This window comes from Procambarus clarkii, chromosome 10 (genome assembly GCF_040958095.1).
Source record: "Procambarus clarkii isolate CNS0578487 chromosome 10, FALCON_Pclarkii_2.0, whole genome shotgun sequence".
In the NCBI taxonomy this organism is placed as follows: domain Eukaryota; kingdom Metazoa; phylum Arthropoda; class Malacostraca; order Decapoda; family Cambaridae; genus Procambarus; species Procambarus clarkii.
In genome coordinates, this window is record NC_091159.1 from 33513183 (window position 1) to 33533754 (window position 20572).

General features: G+C 42.2%; 1 protein-coding gene across 1 annotated transcript in view; it reads right to left on the minus strand.

Annotated features, from left to right (window-relative positions):
• The window catches only part of LOC123773380 (protein amalgam), an 83943-nt gene that overhangs the window by 3938 nt on the left and 59433 nt on the right, over window positions 1–20572 (minus strand). Inside the window, exons 7-8 of the mRNA XM_045767099.2 lie at window positions 18574–18716; window positions 7690–7897 (exon numbers count right to left, since the gene is read on the minus strand). Of these exons, the coding sequence (XP_045623055.1) occupies window positions 7690–7897; window positions 18574–18716 (351 nt within the window). The remainder of the gene's footprint in view (window positions 1–7689; window positions 7898–18573; window positions 18717–20572) is intronic.

The window sequence follows — 20572 nt, forward strand, 5'->3', positions numbered from 1 at the left end:
AGTAACAGAAGACAGCGAGTCACTGTGAGGGGTGAGGTCTCAGATTGGCGAGACGTCACCAGTGAGGTCCCGCAGGGTTCAGTCCTTGGAGACATACTGTTTCTTTTATATGTAGATGATCTTCCAGATGGTATACAATCATTCCTCTCATTGTTTGCCGACGATTCAAAAAATATGAGGAGGATTAAGGCGGAAGAAGATAGTATGAGGCTACAAGATGACCTAAACAGACTGAATGAATGGTCCAACAAATGGCTACTAAAGTTCTACGACATTTTTACACAGGTACCTGATGTCAGACATCTGCAGAAGCTGAAGGAGGCATTTGAGCAGAATTCTGTGTTGCGTTTCACTTACGAGATGGAGAAGGATGGGAAGCTGCCCTTTCTAAATGTAACAGTCATGGAAAGGAGCGGAGTTTTCCACACTGCAGTCTACACTAAGAAAACAAACATAGGAATGTGCCTGAATGCCAACAGCGACTGCCCGGACAGGTACAAGAGGAGTGTTGTTAACGCTTATGTCGACCGTGCCCTCAGCCACAGCTCAGAATGGAAGCAAGTCGACGAAGAACTCTGTAGGGTAAGGCAGGTCCTAGTCAACAACGGCTTCTCCAATGGTTTCGTGGAAGACATCATAAGAAGGAAAGTGAAACGCCATGCAACCTCTGAAGAAACAACTAACACAACACCTATACCCCCTATTAGACTATTTTACAGGAACTTCTTTTCCACAGCCCATAAAACGGAAGAAAGGGTCCTGAAAGATATTGTCAGTAGAAACGTTATCCCTACAGACAAAAATCAGAAGATACAACTGACGATTTACTATAAAACCAGAAAAACGGCCAGCCTACTCATGAGAAACTCTCCAGACACAAAGCAGAACGCTTTAAAAGAGACCAACGTCGTCTATGCCTTCAAATGCCCTCTTGGGGACTGTAAGCATAAAAAAAAACAGTATATAGGCAAGACAACAACATCTCTTTCCAGGCGTTTAACGATGCATAAGCAACAGGGCTCCATTAAGGAACATATAATCTCTTCCCACAAACAAACCATCACCAGAGAAATCTTAGCAAACAACACAGAAATCATCGATAGATACAGCGATAGCAGGCGGCTTGACGTTTGCGAGGCACTACACATCAAGAAGTCAACACCAGCAATCAACAGCCAATTAATGCACAACTATATTCTACCCACTTCAAGACTCCGCTCCAATATAGAAGCATCAAGAAATATGGACCAATAGGCTTTCTACAATTACTTCCATTCAATACCCATTGTTTCGTGTTCTGTCTTGTGTTAGAATTTAATACCCATTTAATACCCATTGTTGAAAGTTCGTTTTCACCTCATCCACCTCACCCAAATGTAGATATAAACTCGAAGATGTGCAAAGCTCTATTCAGTTTCAGTTGTGTGTTTGTAAACTAAAGTCTTTGAAAATGTAATAAGTTTTACGAAACGCGCTCAAGTGTCGCGTCAGACTAGAAATAAAAATGAATTTTGGAGAATTGATCTTTGAATTACCATCAACAGTGAAAAGAAACGTAAGAAAGATAGAGAAAATTCGTGTTAGAATTATTAATCTTACTTTTTCGGTCATATTTAATAATATATGTCTACAGGAAAGACTGCTACCAAAATATACTAATATATATATATATATATATATATATATATATATATATATATATATATATATATATATATATATATATATATATATATATATATATATATATATATATATATATATATATATATATATATATGACTCTCCTGGGTGCCCCCATTGGCCCACGAGCAATCGAGGAGGTCCTGGCTGCAAAAATCACTGACCTAAAGAGAATGCAGGACAGGATTGACAAGATTGATGCCCATGATGCTCTCTTTCTCCTTACAAGATGCCTGTCTCTCCCTAAGTTGACCTACTTTCTGAGATGTTCTCCATCCTACAGCAGCCCTAAGTTAAATGTGTATGACACCCTTCTGAGGTCCATGCTGGTGAAAGTCCTGAACCTGCCATTGGACGACTCTCAGTGGGAGCAAGCAACCCTTCCTGTAAGACTCGGCGGCCTTGGTGTCCGCACAGCCTCCCAAATTGCTCTACCAGCCTTCCTTTCCTCCTCTCATGCATCGCACGGCCTCGTCAGAGATATTTTACCTGCAACCCTGAGAGATTCAGCAGGAATACACGATCCTGCTTTCACTGAATGTTCAAATCAGTGGAATGTTCTTGCTGCCCCAGCAACCATTATAGAGCCAACAAAACAACACAAACAGTCCGGCTGGGACCACCCTCTAGTGGAAAAAGTAGCTGATGCCATGCTAAGCGTCGCAACATCAGACAAGGAGAAAGCCCGCCTCAGAGCAGTGCGTGCCCCCCATGCAGGAGACTTCCTCCTGGCAGTACCCATGTCTGCAATGGGCACGCGCCTAGATCCAGAATCCCTTCGTGTAGCAGTGGCCCTCCGCCTTGGTGCCCCAATTCACACTGAATACAAGTGTATTTGCAACAGGGTGGAAGCAGACCAATACGGACTGCATGGGTTGCATTGCGGAAGCACAAAGGGCTGGCATGCAAGACACAACGAGGTCAATGACATCATCAAGAGAAGCCTCGTCTCAGCTGGGTGCCCAGCGGAGAGAGAACCTCGCATCCTAGGGGTCCAAAACCCGGATTTCCCAGCACTTCGCCCTGATGGCATCACCATATACTCATGGAAGGAGGGTAGACAGTTGGTGTGGGACTACACATGTGTATCCACCCTGGCTGACACCTATGTACACTTCGGAGCTGATCAAGCAGGTGGGGCGGCCAACCACAGGGAAACAGCAAAATCACTCAAGTACAGGCGACTGGAAGGTCAATACCTCTTTGTTCCCATAGCGTCTGAGACGCATGGCCCCTGGGGCAAGAGTGCCTTGGGATTTCTCAAGGAATTGGGGTCCAAGCTCATTGACGTCACCAGAGACCCAAGGGCTTCCAGTTTTTTATTTCAGCGTCTCAGTGTGGCGATCCAGAGGGGAAATGCTTGCTGCGTCCTCGGTTCCTGTCCAGAAGCGGAGGAGCTTCAAGAGATCCATAACCTTTAGGCATTTGTCTTGTATGTTTTGTAACCTTTAAATACACAATAACGGAAAAAAAAAAGGGAAGGGGGTGGTAGGAGAAAAGCACACAGAAACTGTATTGGAGGGGACCCACATTCCCTCCAATGCGTTATGTGTGGTTTCCTCCGAGGCTATGGGTCCCCCTTCTTCCAGCCAGAGGTGGTACTCCCTTCCATATAATAAAAAAAAAAAAAAAAAAAAAAAATATATATATATATATATATATATATATATATATATATATATATATATATATATATATATATATATATATATATATATATATATATATATATATATATATATATATATATATATATATATATATATGTGTGTGTATATCACGAAAATAAACACGTGATTAAGAATGTGACAATGTCAGACCACGAAGGAAAAATGAAACAGGAAATTTCCTTAAATACTTTCGTATATTAAATATACGACCTTCTGAAGATGTATTTAATATACGAAAGTACTTAAGGAAATTTCCTGTTTCATTTTTCCTTCGTGGTCTGACATTGTCATATATATATATATATATATATATATATATATATATATATATATATATATATATATATATATATATATATATATATATATATATATATATATATCTTGCAAGGAATCTGCAAGACCTCCGGTTCTTTGTTACATATGGGTAACCACTGGTTACGCCGCCGGCTCATTGTTCCAAGCCTTGGTGACAAAGAATGTGAAGTCACCATCAGGGGTATAAATACATGTACCCATGACCTCGGTCACTTCAGGTCACAGCACCGCTCCTGTGCCAGGTAAGTTACGGGCTCACCATAGCCCGTGCTACTTGCCCCGCTCCTGTGCCAGGTAAGTTACGGGCTCACCATAGCCCGTGCTACATGGAACTTGTTCCGAGTAGCTGAATCTATAACAACAACAACAACAACAGGTCACTTCAGCATTGTCATCCGGTGCTCGGGGAAGATTAACAACACTACTGCCTCCGCACGTCGCTTGCCTCCTGCTTCTTCGTAATTACCTAAGTGTAGTTACAGGATGAGAGTTACGCTCGTGGTGTCCCGTCTTCCCAGCACACTTTGTCATATAACGCTATGAAACTACTGACGGTCTTGGCCTCCACCACCTTCTCACCTAACTCGTGTTCAGGTTTCAGTTTTATTATGTAAATATTTTCAGTGTCAACCTCCTTTTTGTGTTAACGTAAGTTTGTATGTATATTTGTCTGATTATTATTTCTTATGTGTGCTAGCCAAGTATGTCAACTCAGGCGTTGTATATTTTTCAACTGACGGTTTTGGCGTCCACCACCTTCTCACTTAGTTTGTTCCAACCGTCTACCACTGTAAAAGAGAAGTGTGTTGAAGTGACGAGAGTTAAGAGTCCAGGTATTACGGTGAGTGTGAAGAGCTGAGTGGCAGCCATTGTTGCAAGATTGTAAGGGCAAGTTCCACCCGCCTCAGTAACCCTGCTCTCTCAGCAATAAAGACTACAAGTGTACACAGGTACTCTAACTGCCGGCAGATCCTTGTGACTACGCTGGTATGTAAACTTCTGGGAATTAGTGTAAGGGATGATTTAGCAGCCTTTGAGAAATGATCAAAGAATTAATTAGCTTTTCCTCTCCTAGCTAAAGGTTAAAGGTTGATGTGTACACGATGGTAGTTAAGTTATTGTGTGTGTTTCCCATGTTACGTTATTGACTGTTTAGTGCAGGATATAAGTCATAATAATTCACTCTGTCCGGGGACAGGAAGCCAGAGTATATTCACACACGTTTGGCTTTTATCGACGTAAAAGGCTAAATTACTGACCCCATTCAGGATGCAACCCGACAACAAGCTGACTAACTCCTGAGTACCTACTTACAGTTAGGTGAACAGAGGCATTAGGTGAAATGTAATGTGCCCAATTATTTCTGTCCCGCCCGGGATTCGAACCCGGAATTGTGCGTTGAGACCGGACCCGACTGTACTACCGGGACCCTAAAATATAAAACTACCAAAGCTTCCATTGTGTATATTCATGGCTGTCAACTCTTCTGATGTTCAATTGTTCCAGCCTTTTGCCTCCCCTATGCGCAATTCATTTCGTTTATGTTTTTCTTTCCAAATGGGATTTCAAAATACGGAAAGTATGGAAACAAATTTCGTATATATATATCCTCGAATATGCAAACATTTTTATTAATTAAATTCTGATATAGACATGTCAGGTCATGTGTGACATTTGAACACAAGAATTTCGTTATAATTACACATAAAGTCACATACAAATGTTCACAAAGGTAATTATGTTGCACATTCGTGTGTGTGTGTGTGTGTGTGTGTGTGTGTGTGTGTGTGTGTGTGTGTGTGTGTGTGTGTGTGTGTGTGTGTGTGTGTGTGTGTGTGTGTGTGTGTGTGTGTGTGTGTGTGTGTGAGATGAGGCAAGTCGTCCTCTCTCATCACATTTGGACATCTCAACAACCCCATAAACTGACGTATTAAAAATAAAAAATCATAACAACTAGCAAAATTGACGTGACGTCCCGTTTTCTATTTGTGACTCCTCGGTTAGGTTAGGTTCGGGCACTTTAGTACATCAGTTTAGTGACGTTGGGAACGGTGGAGAGGACGGGCTGGATGAGGCCCGTATAATACGACGTGTGGTTCATCCCGCAATGACAGTTTTGCTCAACACAAATGGCGCTCTATATACACTTGCCAGTTTTTGCAATGATTTCAGGGCTCAACGTCCCCGCGGCCCGGTCCCCGGCCTGGTCGGGGAAATTCCCGACCAGGAGGAGTTCAGTATTACCGACTTCTACTCAGATTAGTCTCCGAAGCTTGAGCCTTCAAGTAGGCTCGGCATCTCGCCCATTTAAAATGTTAAAATAGATTTAGGACGATCCGTCCCCGAGGCCTCCAATAATTAACTTTACCGGATGAAATTTATCCACTGAGTTAAACAAATTTTTACTTAAAATGAATAATAATAAAGTTTATCACACTATTAGGTAATTGCTACCCAGGGATATGTTAGATCTTGGAAAAAGTGATTTGAATTTATAAGCAGAACTCAATGCTCACAAATTTATATAGTGAAAAAGTCATGTGTGTAATCCGCCAACCCGTCCTCTTAAAAATAACGTCACTTTTGGCTCATATGCTCACTATGGCCAAATTAATCCGCATGTATACTTCTGGTGAGACCGCACTTTCCTCTCGACGCAGATGCCTACAGCAACACCTTCCTCCTGTTAGCAGGCCTAGAGCTGTCCCTTCCATAGCTTGTGGTAAACATTACCCTACTTGTTTTCCTTGGAATATGATCCGCTAGTCGGTTAACAACCAGGTACCCAATTACTGCTGAGTGAACAAGGGCAAAGAATTACGGATTGGCGCCCAGTCAATCCTCTCTGTCTCGGACTCATACCCAGAGCTAATTGCACGCGAGGGTGCAGGGTGACTGCGTTACCACTACGCCATATAAAACATCATAAAAATATGACTAAAAACCGCAATGCCATATTGGTCCAGATGTAAACATATCTATTTATATCCAGTTTGGAGAAAAATCCAGAGATCCGCATCTCTTATGTTACCGGTAATTTGTTCCGTATGTCAACAACTCTCTTCTCACACCAGCAACTACTCTAAGGGTCAATGGGTCTTCAATGTCACACGTGGCTCATACTCTCTTGTCAATACGTATCAGTTTAATGACAGTCAAATGCCAGGAGTGGCACTCATATTTGTCAGGCCCTCTTGTTAAAGGAACACCGAGTGCCAGGTGTGTCATAACACTGTTGAGTCAGTGGCTGATCAGTGTGTCAGACTACGTGGTCAGTGACTGATCAGTGTGTCAGGCTACGTGGTCAGTGACTGATCAGTGTGTCAGGCTACGTGGTCAGTGACTGATCAGTGTGTCAGGCTACGTGGTCAGTGACTGATCAGTGTGCCAGGCTACGTGGTCAGTTACTGATCGTGGTCAGTGACTGATCGTGGTCAGTGACTGATCAGCGTGCCATGCAGGCTCCGTGGTCAGTGACTGATCAGAGAGCCAGGCTACGTGGTCAGTGACTGATCAGTGTGCCAGGCTACATGGTCAGTGACTGATCAGAGAGCCAGGCTACGTGGTCAGTGACTGATCAGTGTGCCAGGCTACATGGTCAGTGACTGATCAGCGCGCCATGCAGGCTCCGTGGTCAGTGACTGATCAGTGTGCCAGGCTACATGGTCAGTGACTGATTAGCGCGCCAGACTACGTGGTCAGTAGCTGATCAGTGTGCCAGGCTACGTGGTCAGTAGCTGATCAGTGTGCCAGGCTACATGGTCAGTGACTGATCAGCGTGCCATGCAGGCTCCGTGGTCAGTGACTGATCGTGGTCAGTGACTGATCGTGGTCAGTGACTGATCGTGGTCAGTGACTGATCGTGGTCAGTGACTGATCGTGGTCAGTGACTGATCGTGGTCAGTGACTGATCAGTGTGCCAGGCTACGTGGTCAGTGACTGATCAGTGTGCCAGGCTACGTGGTCAGTGACTGATCAGCGCGCCAGACTACATGTTTCCCCGTCACTCAACACTCACCTTTCTTGGTGGAGAAGGAGAAGTGTGGGGAGGGCGCCGACCACCCGTACTTGTTCCTGACTCTGATGATGGCCTCGTAGTCCGTGGCCACCTCCAGCCCCATCACCGTGTACGCCAGCGCGTGTCGCGTGTGGGGGAGCAGCTTCCCGGAGTCCACAGCCCCGGTGATGGTCTCCCAGGCTCCTGGCATCACCATGGTCCCGTTGGCCTGTGGGGCGAGCACAGCAAAGGGGGGTATGGTTCATTATCATTATCTGATCTTACCCTTCTTCTCTTTGTAATTATCTTCACTTGGCTTGTACTCATTGAGGCGACTGAGGGTGGCGCTTGGCGTCTATGAATTAGTGGAAGCTAATTGGTTAGATGCTATTGTAGAGTTTTAGCACAGAACCAGCTGAGGGAAGGGAACAAAAATCTAGACTAACTGAGAGTAATAGGAGGAATAGGAATAGGGGAGATGCCAGGGACATTGAATAATAATGAAATGGAACATCCAAAGAACAAGAACACGGCTACGTGGACTGTGCTAACAACATTACGGGACCAAATGAAAGAGGATCAGCTAAAATACCTCAATGCATAATACAGTTGAAGGGAAATATAGTCACTATCAAGAAATTTGTAGGAGAAAAGTAAAAGAGAAGGTGATGGGAGGGCTACAAGCAGAGGCAGCTTTACTTGGAAGGCATTTACAGGAAATTCACGAAAAGGAGAGAGAGAGAGAGAGAGAGAGAGAGAGAGAGAGAGAGAGAGAGAGAGAGAGAGAGAGAGAGAGAGAGAGAGAGAGAGAGAGAGAGAGAGAGAGAGAGAGAGACAGAGAGAGAGACAGAGAGAGAGACAGAAAGAGCGAGATAGAGAGAGAGAGAGAGAGAGAGAGAGAGAGAGAGAGAGAGAGAGAGAGAGAGAGAGAGAGAGAGAGAGAGAGAGAGAGAGAGAGAGAGAGAGAGAGACAGAGAGAGAGACAGAGAGAGAGACAGAAAGAGCGAGATAGAGAGAGAGAGAGAGAGAGAGAGAGAGAGAGAGAGAGAGAGAGAGAGAGAGAGAGAGAGAGAGAGAGAGAGAGAGAGAGAGAGAGAGAGAGAGAGAGAGACAGAAAGAGCGAGATAGAGAGAGAGAGAGAGAGAGAGAGAGAGAGAGAGAGAGAGAGAGAGAGAGAGAGAGAGAGAGAGAGAGAGAGAGAGAGAGAGAGAGAGAGAGAGAGAGAGAGAGAGACAGACAGACAGACAGAAAGAGCGAGATAGAGAGAGTGAGAGAGAGAGAGACAGAAAGAGCGAGATAGAGAGAGTGAGAGAGAGAGAGAGAGAGAGAGAGAGAGAGAGAGAGAGAGAGAGAGAGAGAGAGAGAGAGAGAGAGAGAGAGAGAGAGAGAGAGAGAGAGAGAGAGAGACAGAAAGAGCGAGATAGAGAGAGTGAGAGAGAGACAGAAAGAGCGAGATAGAGAGAGTGAGAGAGAGAGAGAGAGAGAGAGAGAGAGAGAGAGAGAGAGAGAGAGAGAGACAGAGACAGAGAGAGAGAGAAGAGAAGGTCACTTGGGGACCTAGAAGCAAACACTGACAGGTGTGATGAACTCCAAGTAGCTACCGTGAAAATGTAAAGAAATTAAAGGGAATTAGGCATAAGAGAGAATAAAATGAACAAGGGCTTGAGAATAAAAAATCAGTGGAATAGGAAGGGAAAGAAGCAGAAGATAAAAAAAAGGGACAAGGGAAGAACGAAAAAACCATAGAGAAAGTGACTGAAAAATGGGGAACAAAACCAAACAAAACATTTGCTGAAGCAGCTAAAGAATCAGAGGGAAAACAGATCATTAAAACAACAGTAATAGATTCTGTAACAAGCCACCAGGTTGTGAAATGTACAAGGCAGGAGCTGGAGAGGGAGAAATGAGTAATACTCTATAATCTGCCAGAGTCAGAGGGGAGACACATAGTAAAGGGGAAGGGAAGGGGGACCAGAAAAAGATGAGAGGAATTCTCGCCAGAATACAAGCTAGTGAGGCAACCAGAGAAAGTGAGTATTACTGTAGGCTTGGTATGTTTCAAATGGGAAGGAACCAACCAGTGAAAGTAATCTTTCAAAATATCACCCCCTCACCCCAGTGGATATTGAGAGACAGAGGGACATACGATAAGGTATACATTAGTCAAGACATATCAATAGAAGCAAGAGAGAAATCTAAGAAAATCAGAGAAGCAAAATACATAAGTACCTCAAGGAGACCAGAAAGCAACAGAAGCAGTGCACAAGAACAGGAAACTCGGGCAACAGAGAGCCCTGTGCAACAAAATAATGGGAAAAATCAGCCTATAGAGGTACAAATTCATTGGAGCAGCTAGGAGTGACCAGATCAACAAACGCCCCTTTCCCTATTAGAATTGGCCGTGGAAAACACCTTGGGAGAAACCAAAACAACCCAGTAGAGACAAGCAGTATTAGTTATGTAAACAAATACAGATGAAATTACAAATAAAAAGCTAGAGCATCAGGAACGGGCGAAAGAAGAATAACAACACATTATTGCAACAACAGAAACAAAACTGAAAAGTGTTACAGGAAATGCAATCTTCCCACGAAGATTGTTGATTGGGCAAGAGCTAGGATTCTAATACTTGGAGATTTCAATAATGGAGAAACAGATTGGATAAATGAAGATCCTCTTGGTGGTGAGGTGACAGGGAGAGAACAAAAATGGTAGACACAGCAGACAAGCACTTCTCGAAACAGTATGTTACAGAACCAACAAGAGTAAGAGGAGAGGACTCACTACCAACACTAGACTCCGTGTTTACCCACGATGAGGCAGATGTCGGAAAATCCGACACCATTTAATAATCACAGATAATAGCTGTGTTGTATAAACAAGTTACCCATAGAAAACGTAACTTGTAGTGGAATTACCGTCTATAGAAAACGGGATATCATCACCACATACTATTATAATTCACCAGCTATTCTGCTGGGAATTGTTCTTAAATACATTAGTCTTTGGACTTTACCATCATAAAAACATCTTATATAAATTAACTTAATTATCAATATTAAAGTAGAGTAAATGTGACCCTTCTATCACTTTCTGAAATCTGGACAAAGTAAGCCAGGCGTCAGAGGGAGGAAGGAGGGCAGCCATTGTTGTTTATATTGAGACCAGAGGCTCACACGGGAGCAAATTCGGCTCCTGTTAAATTTACTTGGACGTAGTGTTATGGAACCCAAAGGTGTACCATTGTCAACACGCTGTCTACAATCAAGTTAAGTGTCTATCCGAAACCCGTTTATCATTCATTTATGGCCATTAATGTCAGGATATAGGGTTAGCCGGTTAGAACGCGAAATCGCCTCATACTAAAGGTAATTAAGCCAGGTCTTTAATGTTCCATGTACTGTATAGTGTTTTCTCTGATATAGCTTGTCATATATAGGATTCTGGCTTCACAGCTAGCGCACTTTTGACAGGTCAAGACGAGGATGCAAGATTATGTGCACCAGTTACTGGGTGATGGAAGCTAACTCAAAGAGGATAATTTGGTGTCTACACCCTAGTTATACCTGGTGGACTAACCTGCTGTACTATAAGATAAGGAACCTCTTCAATGTATGTAGTTACTGTAGTTTGATTGGCTGCATACATATAAACTATTAAACCCCCCCTAATGTGTAGAGGATCGATTTGTGAGATTATGAGATTATTGCAGAAATACAGTCCACTTATCATTATACAAATTGCTATCGAAGTATATAAATTAACGTAAATATAAATTCATATAAATTAAATAAATATAAATCTCACAGGTCGGTTCCCACATTATTTGGACCTTCAGAACCGGATTATTTGGTCATCTTCGAACCGGATGACGGATTATTTGATCCTTTGAACCCACATTTGGTCATCCTAGTACCGGATGAACCAGTTAACCAAACCAGTGGATTCATTAAATATACTAGTGCAGTGTTATTTAAACAAAGCCAGTCAAGACGGCAGCGTAGCCTCGAGGGAGCTCAGGAGCCTCCCTCAGCCCAGTACAGCTTCGTCAGCGGTTTCATGCACACCCACAGATATTTGGTGGCGTGTTATTTCGTGAAATGACAGCGCTAATATAGAATCCAGCCAAGCTAGTGACTGTGTCTTCGCGAGATTGTTCACGGATTTCGTGGTGTTACATTTCGCGAGAGATTATCTACGAATTTTGTGGACTTTATTTCGCGAGGTCACTAATAACATTTAATACTTCTAGATAATATTAGAAGTTTCATAGAGGCTATTAACAATAATTGTGTATATTATTTCTCCAAAATAGAGAATTATTTAATATATATTGCACTAGTGATCACAGTATAATATTTACTAATTGCCAACCCACAACAGGGTAGGATATTACCATTGACTAGTTGAACTATTATTGTTCATCCTAGTCCCATTATTACAATAGTCAGTTGTACTATATTGAACAACCTAACACCATTAATGAATGGTCCAGACCCTATTTTGGGTGTAATTTTTATCAACTCGAATTGAGTTGTATATATAATAATTTACTTATGATCATTACACCTTTGAGTGATTAATTAGTGTCTCTACCATCCTAGGGTGATATAGAAGAGCTAACCTAAAGGTACTTCCAGTGACACTGGTTTTTCACTCAAATCATTAGTGTGTATGATTGTATATATATAATGTGTATTAATTTTAAGTGCTAACCTCTAGTAGAGGTAGGATTATTGCCTAGTGAGTTCAGAATTTACCCTAGGCTACCATCAGAGCTTGTTCAGTATTATGAGCAGCCCAAGTACAAGCCCCACAAGGCTTCACCAACGAGCCAGTATGGATAATGCAGGGAGAATGAAAAGAACCCTTGCAGGTCTTAAAGGCCACTTAACAAGACAGATCAAGAAATGTGAAGATTTGTCACAACAATCAACAGTTGATTATGCTGACCTGGAAAGCTATTATCAAGCAGCTGCAGGTAAATTTGAGCAAATCAAATGCCAAATGGCTGTCCTTGTGGGGACAGACTACTACCATCAATTCATTGGTAGCCCTACTAAATATCAGGGCATAACCATGTTAAACTCTGCAGGAGGTAAATTACTCTCAGGCCCAGTATCAAGCCTGAGGAGACCTATGCCTGCAGATAAACAATACCAATAGAAACTAAATTTGTCAGCTGATTATATTTCTCCAGTAGCATTATACTAAGGAGATGACAGCTGACTATAGTAACAGAGGTTGATGTTAGTATCATCATTTGAAGCTGAAGATGAGTTCATGAGGCCTCAGTGGCAAATCAGTGAACAGTAGCCTAAAACAGCTACAAGTCACTGCGACCAATGTCACTGAACCCACTGCAGTCTCAGAACCATACTTTACTTTAATGATGAGCTATTCAATCCTCTGAATCAATTAATTAAATTAAACCCCAGTAAATCTGATGACTGATTTGATACATTTATTATTTAATCAAGATGTATTCCATGGGCCTCAGTGTTTATATATCAGTGACCAGTTACCTGAAGAAACTTCAAGTTATATCTGATGTCACTGATCTCACTGCAGTCCCTGAATCATACTTGACTGTAGTACTTGATCACATCCAGTCTTCTGGGTTAAATAATATGTAATAAGGCTTGAATATTAGCCTTTCTAGAGTTGACAGGGAAATGAAATCGCATTAGACTTCTAACCCCTGCAACTCTAGTACGGGACATCCGTCCTGTACGAACAGACACACAAATGTGTGATTACTAACTACTAACATCAAATTAATCAAATAATTCGAAGGAGGAGTATCGGTGTTCGTCTGTTCTAAACAGGACTTCGACCCGTGAGCAGCCCCCTGGGGAATTATGTCGGAAAATCCGACACCATTTAATAATCACAGATAATAGCTGTGTTGTATAAACAAGTTACCCATAGAAAACGTAACTTGTAGTGGAATTACCGTCTATAGAAAACGGGATATCATCACCACATACTATTATAATTCACCAGCTATTCTGCTGGGAATTGTTCTTAAATACATTAGTCTTTGGACTTTACCATCATAAAAACATCTTATATAAATTAACTTAATTATCAATATTAAAGTAGAGTAAATGTGACCCTTCTATCACTTTCTGAAATCTGGACAAAGTAAGCCAGGCGTCAGAGGGAGGAAGGAGGGCAGCCATTGTTGTTTATATTGAGACCAGAGGCTCACACGGGAGCAAATTCGGCTCCTGTTAAATTTACTTGGACGTAGTGTTATGGAACCCAAAGGTGTACCATTGTCAACACGCTGTCTACAATCAAGTTAAGTGTCTATCCGAAACCCGTTTATCATTCATTTATGGCCATTAATGTCAGGATATAGGGTTAGCCGGTTAGAACGCGAAATCGCCTCATACTAAAGGTAATTAAGCCAGGTCTTTAATGTTCCATGTACTGTATAGTGTTTTCTCTGATATAGCTTGTCATATATAGGATTCTGGCTTCACAGCTAGCGCACTTTTGACAGGTCAAGACGAGGATGCAAGATTATGTGCACCAGTTACTGGGTGATGGAAGCTAACTCAAAGAGGATAATTTGGTGTCTACACCCTAGTTATACCTGGTGGACTAACCTGCTGTACTATAAGATAAGGAACCTCTTCAATGTATGTAGTTACTGTAGTTTGATTGGCTGCATACATATAAACTATTAAACCCCCCCTAATGTGTAGAGGATCGATTTGTGAGATTATGAGATTATTGCAGAAATACAGTCCACTTATCATTATACAAATTGCTATCGAAGTATATAAATTAACGTAAATATAAATTCATATAAATTAAATAAATATAAATCTCACAGGTCGGTTCCCACAGCAGATGTAGAGAAACTAAAGTATTAGATGCCGCCAAGGTTCAGTGACCACCGCAATACCCTGCTTGAGTCCATAACGGAGTTAAAGGAATTGGGTAGACCAAGAAACATGCTGAGGAAGAGATTTTCTGAGTTAGGTTCAGTTGGAGAAGAGAACTGGAAGGGAAGACGACAAACGAGATGGTGGAAGTTATTGTTCAGAAATGTATAGATGCCACGGCGCTGTACGTCCCTCTCAAGAAGGAGGTAGGCGAGAAGGGTAAAGCCTTGGGTTCCATAGGCAGCGCAGAAATGGAAAGGAGAGCATAAAAAAGTATGGAAAAGTATCAGTAAAAGTGACCACTTACTCTAACACCCGCCACAGAGTTAGGAACATGGAAAACTGACATGCACTGAAGAGAGCCAGAAATGAATGCATCAGAATCAGGAGAGAAGCCGAGAGACAATTTGGAACCGATATTACAGTAAAAGATAAGGACCAACCAAAGCTCTTTTAAAGCCGTATAAGAGTAAAAACAACGGTAAGAGACCATGTGATCAGGTCAAAGAGACAACGGGGAAGTTTCACAGAAAATGACAAGAATGTGTGAGTGAAGAACTCAACAAAGATTTCAGGTGGTCTTTTCAGAGGAATCAACATAGTGTCCAGAGTTGAGTTATCAAAGTGGACCTGAGGAAACACTAGATGACATAGTAGTCATTGTGGAAGAGATGGAATTAACACCTGAAGGAACTAAATGCAACTGAGAATAAACTTTGAAACAAAACGGCAGCTTGGATTTAAAAGCGGAAGTCGTACCTGTTAAACTTGATCGAGCTCCAAGACAAGTTTACTAAAATACAAGGAAAAGGAAAACTGGGTAGATCGCATTTTTCCTAGACTGTCAAAAAGCATTTGATATTGTTCCTCACGATAGACTGTCGTACAAGACGGAGAGGCAAGCTGGGATACTTGGGAAAACACTAAAGTGGACAAAGGAGTGGGTGAAGGATGGAAGACTATCACAGCCAGAGGCGAGTTCTCCAGCTGGCGGAGTGTAACACGTAATATGACGTCCCCGAAGACTCGGTTCTGGCGGGAAGTGTGCTCGTACTTGCCAATGTTTGTAGAAAATGTAAAACTAATGAGGAATGTTAAAGCAAAGGAGGACTGCAGAACGTCACAGGAAGACCTTGACAAATTCCAAGAGTGTAACAAAAACGGGATGCTGGAGTTCAGCCCTAAAGGTAAGGTAATGAAGACGGAAGAAGGAAGTGTAAGAGCAAGTGTAAGGAAGGTGTAAGGAAGAAGAGCAAGTGTCTACACCATAAATAGAGGGCCATAAACAGTGAATAGAAGAGAGAGAAAGATCTGGGAGTGGATATAATTCCAACAGTACCTCAGAGGCACTCATAAGCTGGTTGACATGGGCAGCATAAGGGACGCAGGTGAACATTAGAACGTCGTTTAGAAACCTATATCAGGACGCTTTCAAGGCAATCTACACAGCTTTTGGTAGACCAATAATGGAATATGAAGCACCAACCTTGAATGCCTCTCGAATCATAAAACTAAAACTAAAAAGCGCAGCAGAAGTTTGCAACTAGATTAGTTCCATAGGTCAGAGGGCTAATCTATAAGGATAAGCCGAAGGAACTGGATCTCACAATTCTGGAGGACAGAAGAAACAGAGGAGATATAATCACAACATACAAGATGCTGAGAGGATAGACAGAGTAGAGTCCTCATCTACTCCAACCCCAACCCACATACACTGAATGGTGTTGTTAATAATGAACTAAAAAAAGTCCACTTATGGATGTCAACCAACAAACTAACACTTAACATAGAAAAGACCTACTATATCCTATTCGGAAGTAAATCTACAAATGCAATTCAGCTTCAGATTGACAATGTAAACATTAGCAATAAAAATGATGGGAAGTTTCTTGGCATATTCCTAGACAAGAGGCTCAACTTCAGTACCCACATACAACACATAACTAAGAAAGTCTCTAAAACAGTTGTATACTCTCCAAAATCAGATATTATGTTCCTAACTCTGCTCTCATCTCTCTATATTATGCACTAATCTATCCCTATCTCAACTATGGTATCTGTGCATGGGGTTCAACCACTGCAAACCACCTCAAGTCCATCATCGCCCAGCAAAAATCTGCTATCAGAATAATATCAAATTCTGCTTTCAGACAACACTCAGCCCCCTTGTTTAACTCCCTAAACATGCTAAACATAATCTCACTCCATAAATTCTCTTGTGTCAACTACATTTACAAAACCCTGTTCTTAAATGTAAATCCTTGTCTGAAACTATTCTTGGACAGATGTAATAGGACCCATTATCACCACACCAGAAATAAATATCTCTTTGATATCCCCAGAGTTAAACTTAATCTGTGTAAACACTCTATGCAAATAAAGGGACCCAGTTTATGGAACTCACTCCCTACTGAATTGAAAAGCTGTCCAACTTTTACATCATTCAAAATCAATACTAAAAAGTACCTAATTTCATCTTCATAGTTTTTCACTTTTTGCCTTAAAATTGCACTGTATCAATTGCTACCCAATCTCCCAACCTTTATGTTCCCAATTTGAACAACTTTACCATTGTGATCATTGCTGTCTTCTTATATGTGCTGCCAATCTGTTGTATGGTGTTTATAAATCTTGTTTATCTGTATCTTTTGCTACCCAGTCTCCCAATCTTTATGTACCCAATCTGAACATCTTTACCATTGTGATCATTGCTGTCTTATATGTGCTGTCAATCTGCTGTATAGTGTCTATTAACCTTGTTTAAATTACTAATCAAGCTGTCAATGTAATCAATCAGAGCTTTAATATAATAATGTGCTTCAATATACCTACTTATCTCTCTCATCTCATTTTTCTCTTGTAATGTATCTTTATCATTTATCAATTCTGATTGAAATTACCTACTTAAATTTATCTGCTAGATTAAGGACCTGCCCGAAACGCTGTGCGTACTAGTGGCTTTACAAGAATGTAAATACTGTACTATCCAATGTATTCTCACAAACCCAATGTACCTTCTTGTGTATATATATATAAATAAATAAATAAATAAATAAATAAATAAATAAATAAATAAATAAATAAATAAATAAATAAATAAATAAATAAATAGAGAAGGACAGCCTCTTTAAATTTGAGAGAAAGTAGGATAAGAGGACACATGTGGATGCTGGAAAAACAAGTGTCGAGGAAACGTTAGGAAATACGTATACCCAGTATGGGGGGGGGGTATACAAGTATACCCAGTATGGGGGGGGGTATACAAGTATACCCAGTATGGGGGGGGGTATACAAGTATACCCAGTATGGGGGGGGGGTATACAAGTATACCCAGTATGGGGGGGGGGTATACAAGTATACCCAGTATGGGGGGGGGGTATACAAGTATACCCAGTATGGGGGGGGGTATACAAGTATACCCAGTATGGGGGGGGTTATACAAATATACTCAGTATGGGGGGGTATACAAGTGGAACGCACTGAGAGAAGTTGTGAAAGCCACCTCCATCCACAACGTTAAGGCCAGATTCAACAAGGAATTTGAACGCCAGAATAGTTAAGATGTAACACAACAGCTATAATGAGACTGGTGGAGGGGAGGTGGGGGGCGCAAAGAGCTACCCCTCATTCCCTGGGAGTCACTGTTTGGTCAACACCATCCATGGTTTACATTGTAAGCGATGAATGGTGTTGTTATTCAGTGAGTGGTAATTGTTATTCAATAACGTGTTTTTATTCAGTGAGTGGTAAATAATGTAAGCCTTACACCATTTACTACTCACCCCACCACCCACCACTCACCACTAACAACAACACCACCACCTACCACTAACAACAACACCACCACCCACCACTAACAACAACACCACCACCCACCACTAACACCACCACCACCCACCACTAACACCACCACCACCCACCACTAACACCACCACCACCCACCACCACCCACCACTAACACCACCACCACCCGCCACCACCCACCACTAACACCACTACCACCCACCTGCCAGGGCCCTAGATGGGTCTTGCGGTACTTGATGAGGAACTCGGTGATGGGGTAGTAGCTCTCAGTCTGCCAGGTGAGAGTGTACCTGGTGCCCTCACCACCGTTGGGGCTGCTGGTGACCTGGGGCGGCTTGGGCAGCCCTGGGGGGAGGAAGAGCTGGCTTAACAGTCATGTCTGGTAAAGACACAGAGTGAGAGGTGGCTTGGGGAGCCGCGGGGAGCCGCCCGGGAACACATGGGGTACCCGGGCACCACCGGGTACCTCATCTAGTATATATATGAGGATATTGATGCCAGTGGTGAGCAGGAGACAACAATAGGTGTGTTATGGAGGCACGCTGTGTGACTGAAGGTTTAGTTGGTCGGTACATCCAGGTTGTGTTCTCACAGCCAAGTGGTGATCAGCTGTCTTGCTGATCAAGTAGTGACTGTTGCAATATTGTATCTTAGGCCTACCCTATTTCAGCATAGTCTTAAGCCTATCTTACTCCCACATGCAAGCTACCGTAGGCCACATCTCGCATACAAAGTATCTTAGATCTGCCCTACAGCTACATAGAAGACATATAACTAGGCCTAACCTATTCCCACATGCAACGAATCTTAGGCCTATCCTACTGCTGCATTCAAGGCAACTTAGGTCTATCGTACTCCGGCATACAAGGTGGCATGTTCCCTTCGTGGGCTTGCTAAGATCAGAACATACTCCTCCTCATACCTCTTACCTCAGGCAGTATGTGTGCTCGTATGAGCATACTTATACACTGAACCTTGTCTTTATAATTCATTGTACATGTGTATATTGTCCCAATACTGTTCGCTACTGCTCTTGTCAGTTAATATGTAAGTTAAAGGGCGTACACCAGCAGGAGGTCCGCCTGGACTTGTCAATAATTATAGCATTAATTTTGCAATGTACTTCATGTAGTTTGAGGCAATTATATAGTTTGAGTGTTAATTCCATGTTATATTTATGATGTTCACCCTTGTTAACTCTACAACATATCTCATTTTAATTATTTACATTTTAGTTTAAAGTTAAAAGGTATCATTCTAGAGAATGAAGTATGCAAGCCTTTGCATCTGATCGAGTCTCTGAAGCATGCAACCCAAAGGAGATTTGTATTTATTTTATATTTGCAGGGATATTCCTGCGCGGGCGCTACGCCTCTGGCTGGCCCAGTCTTACTCCCTTCTGTCTTACTTAAGCGGTGTGTGAGTATTTATGACTCGTATGGTCGCTTCAGTAAGATTATGCTCCATGTGTTTAACAACTTCTTCCGCTCTATTAAATCTCAGTTGAAATCTGATTTGGTTTGTAACTGTGCACTGTGTTAGATAATATTCCAGTGGTGTGTCGGGCGTCTCTACAGTGCTGACATTTCCTCTCATCTTCTGGAACCTGTAAGCCTATCTCCCATGCACATGGGTATGCACATGCCTGATGCGATGTAAGTGCAAGTCTTCAATTGTTCTCAATTATCAAAATGGTTCATAGTTGGTTGAAATCCTGTACCATCGGGCAGATCACGATTTTGCAGCTACTGCGTTATTGTCCCTGAACATCATTGTGCAATGCAGGCGATGAGTCACAATAACGTGGCTGAAGGATGTTGACCAGACCACACACTAGAAATTGAAGGGACGACGACGTTTCGGTCCGTCCTGGACCATTCTCAAGTCGATTGTCTTGACAATCGACTTGAGAATGGTCCAGGACGGACCGAAACGTCGTCGTCCCTTCAATTTCTAGTGTGTGGTCTGGTCAACATCATTGTGCAATGCTCTAGCTCTATATATATTCTCTTAATCTGCACCAGACTCTGTACCATCTAAATGTCTACATTCCTCTTCTTAGTTACAAGTTTTGATGCTTCATCTGCCATGTTATTCCCTAGTATTCCTACACGAGTTGGCACCCAGTTGACAAGTGTCGGATGACCCTGAGGTTTGAGTGTTCACATTAGTGTTGCAACATTTGTGGTCAGATGGATGTT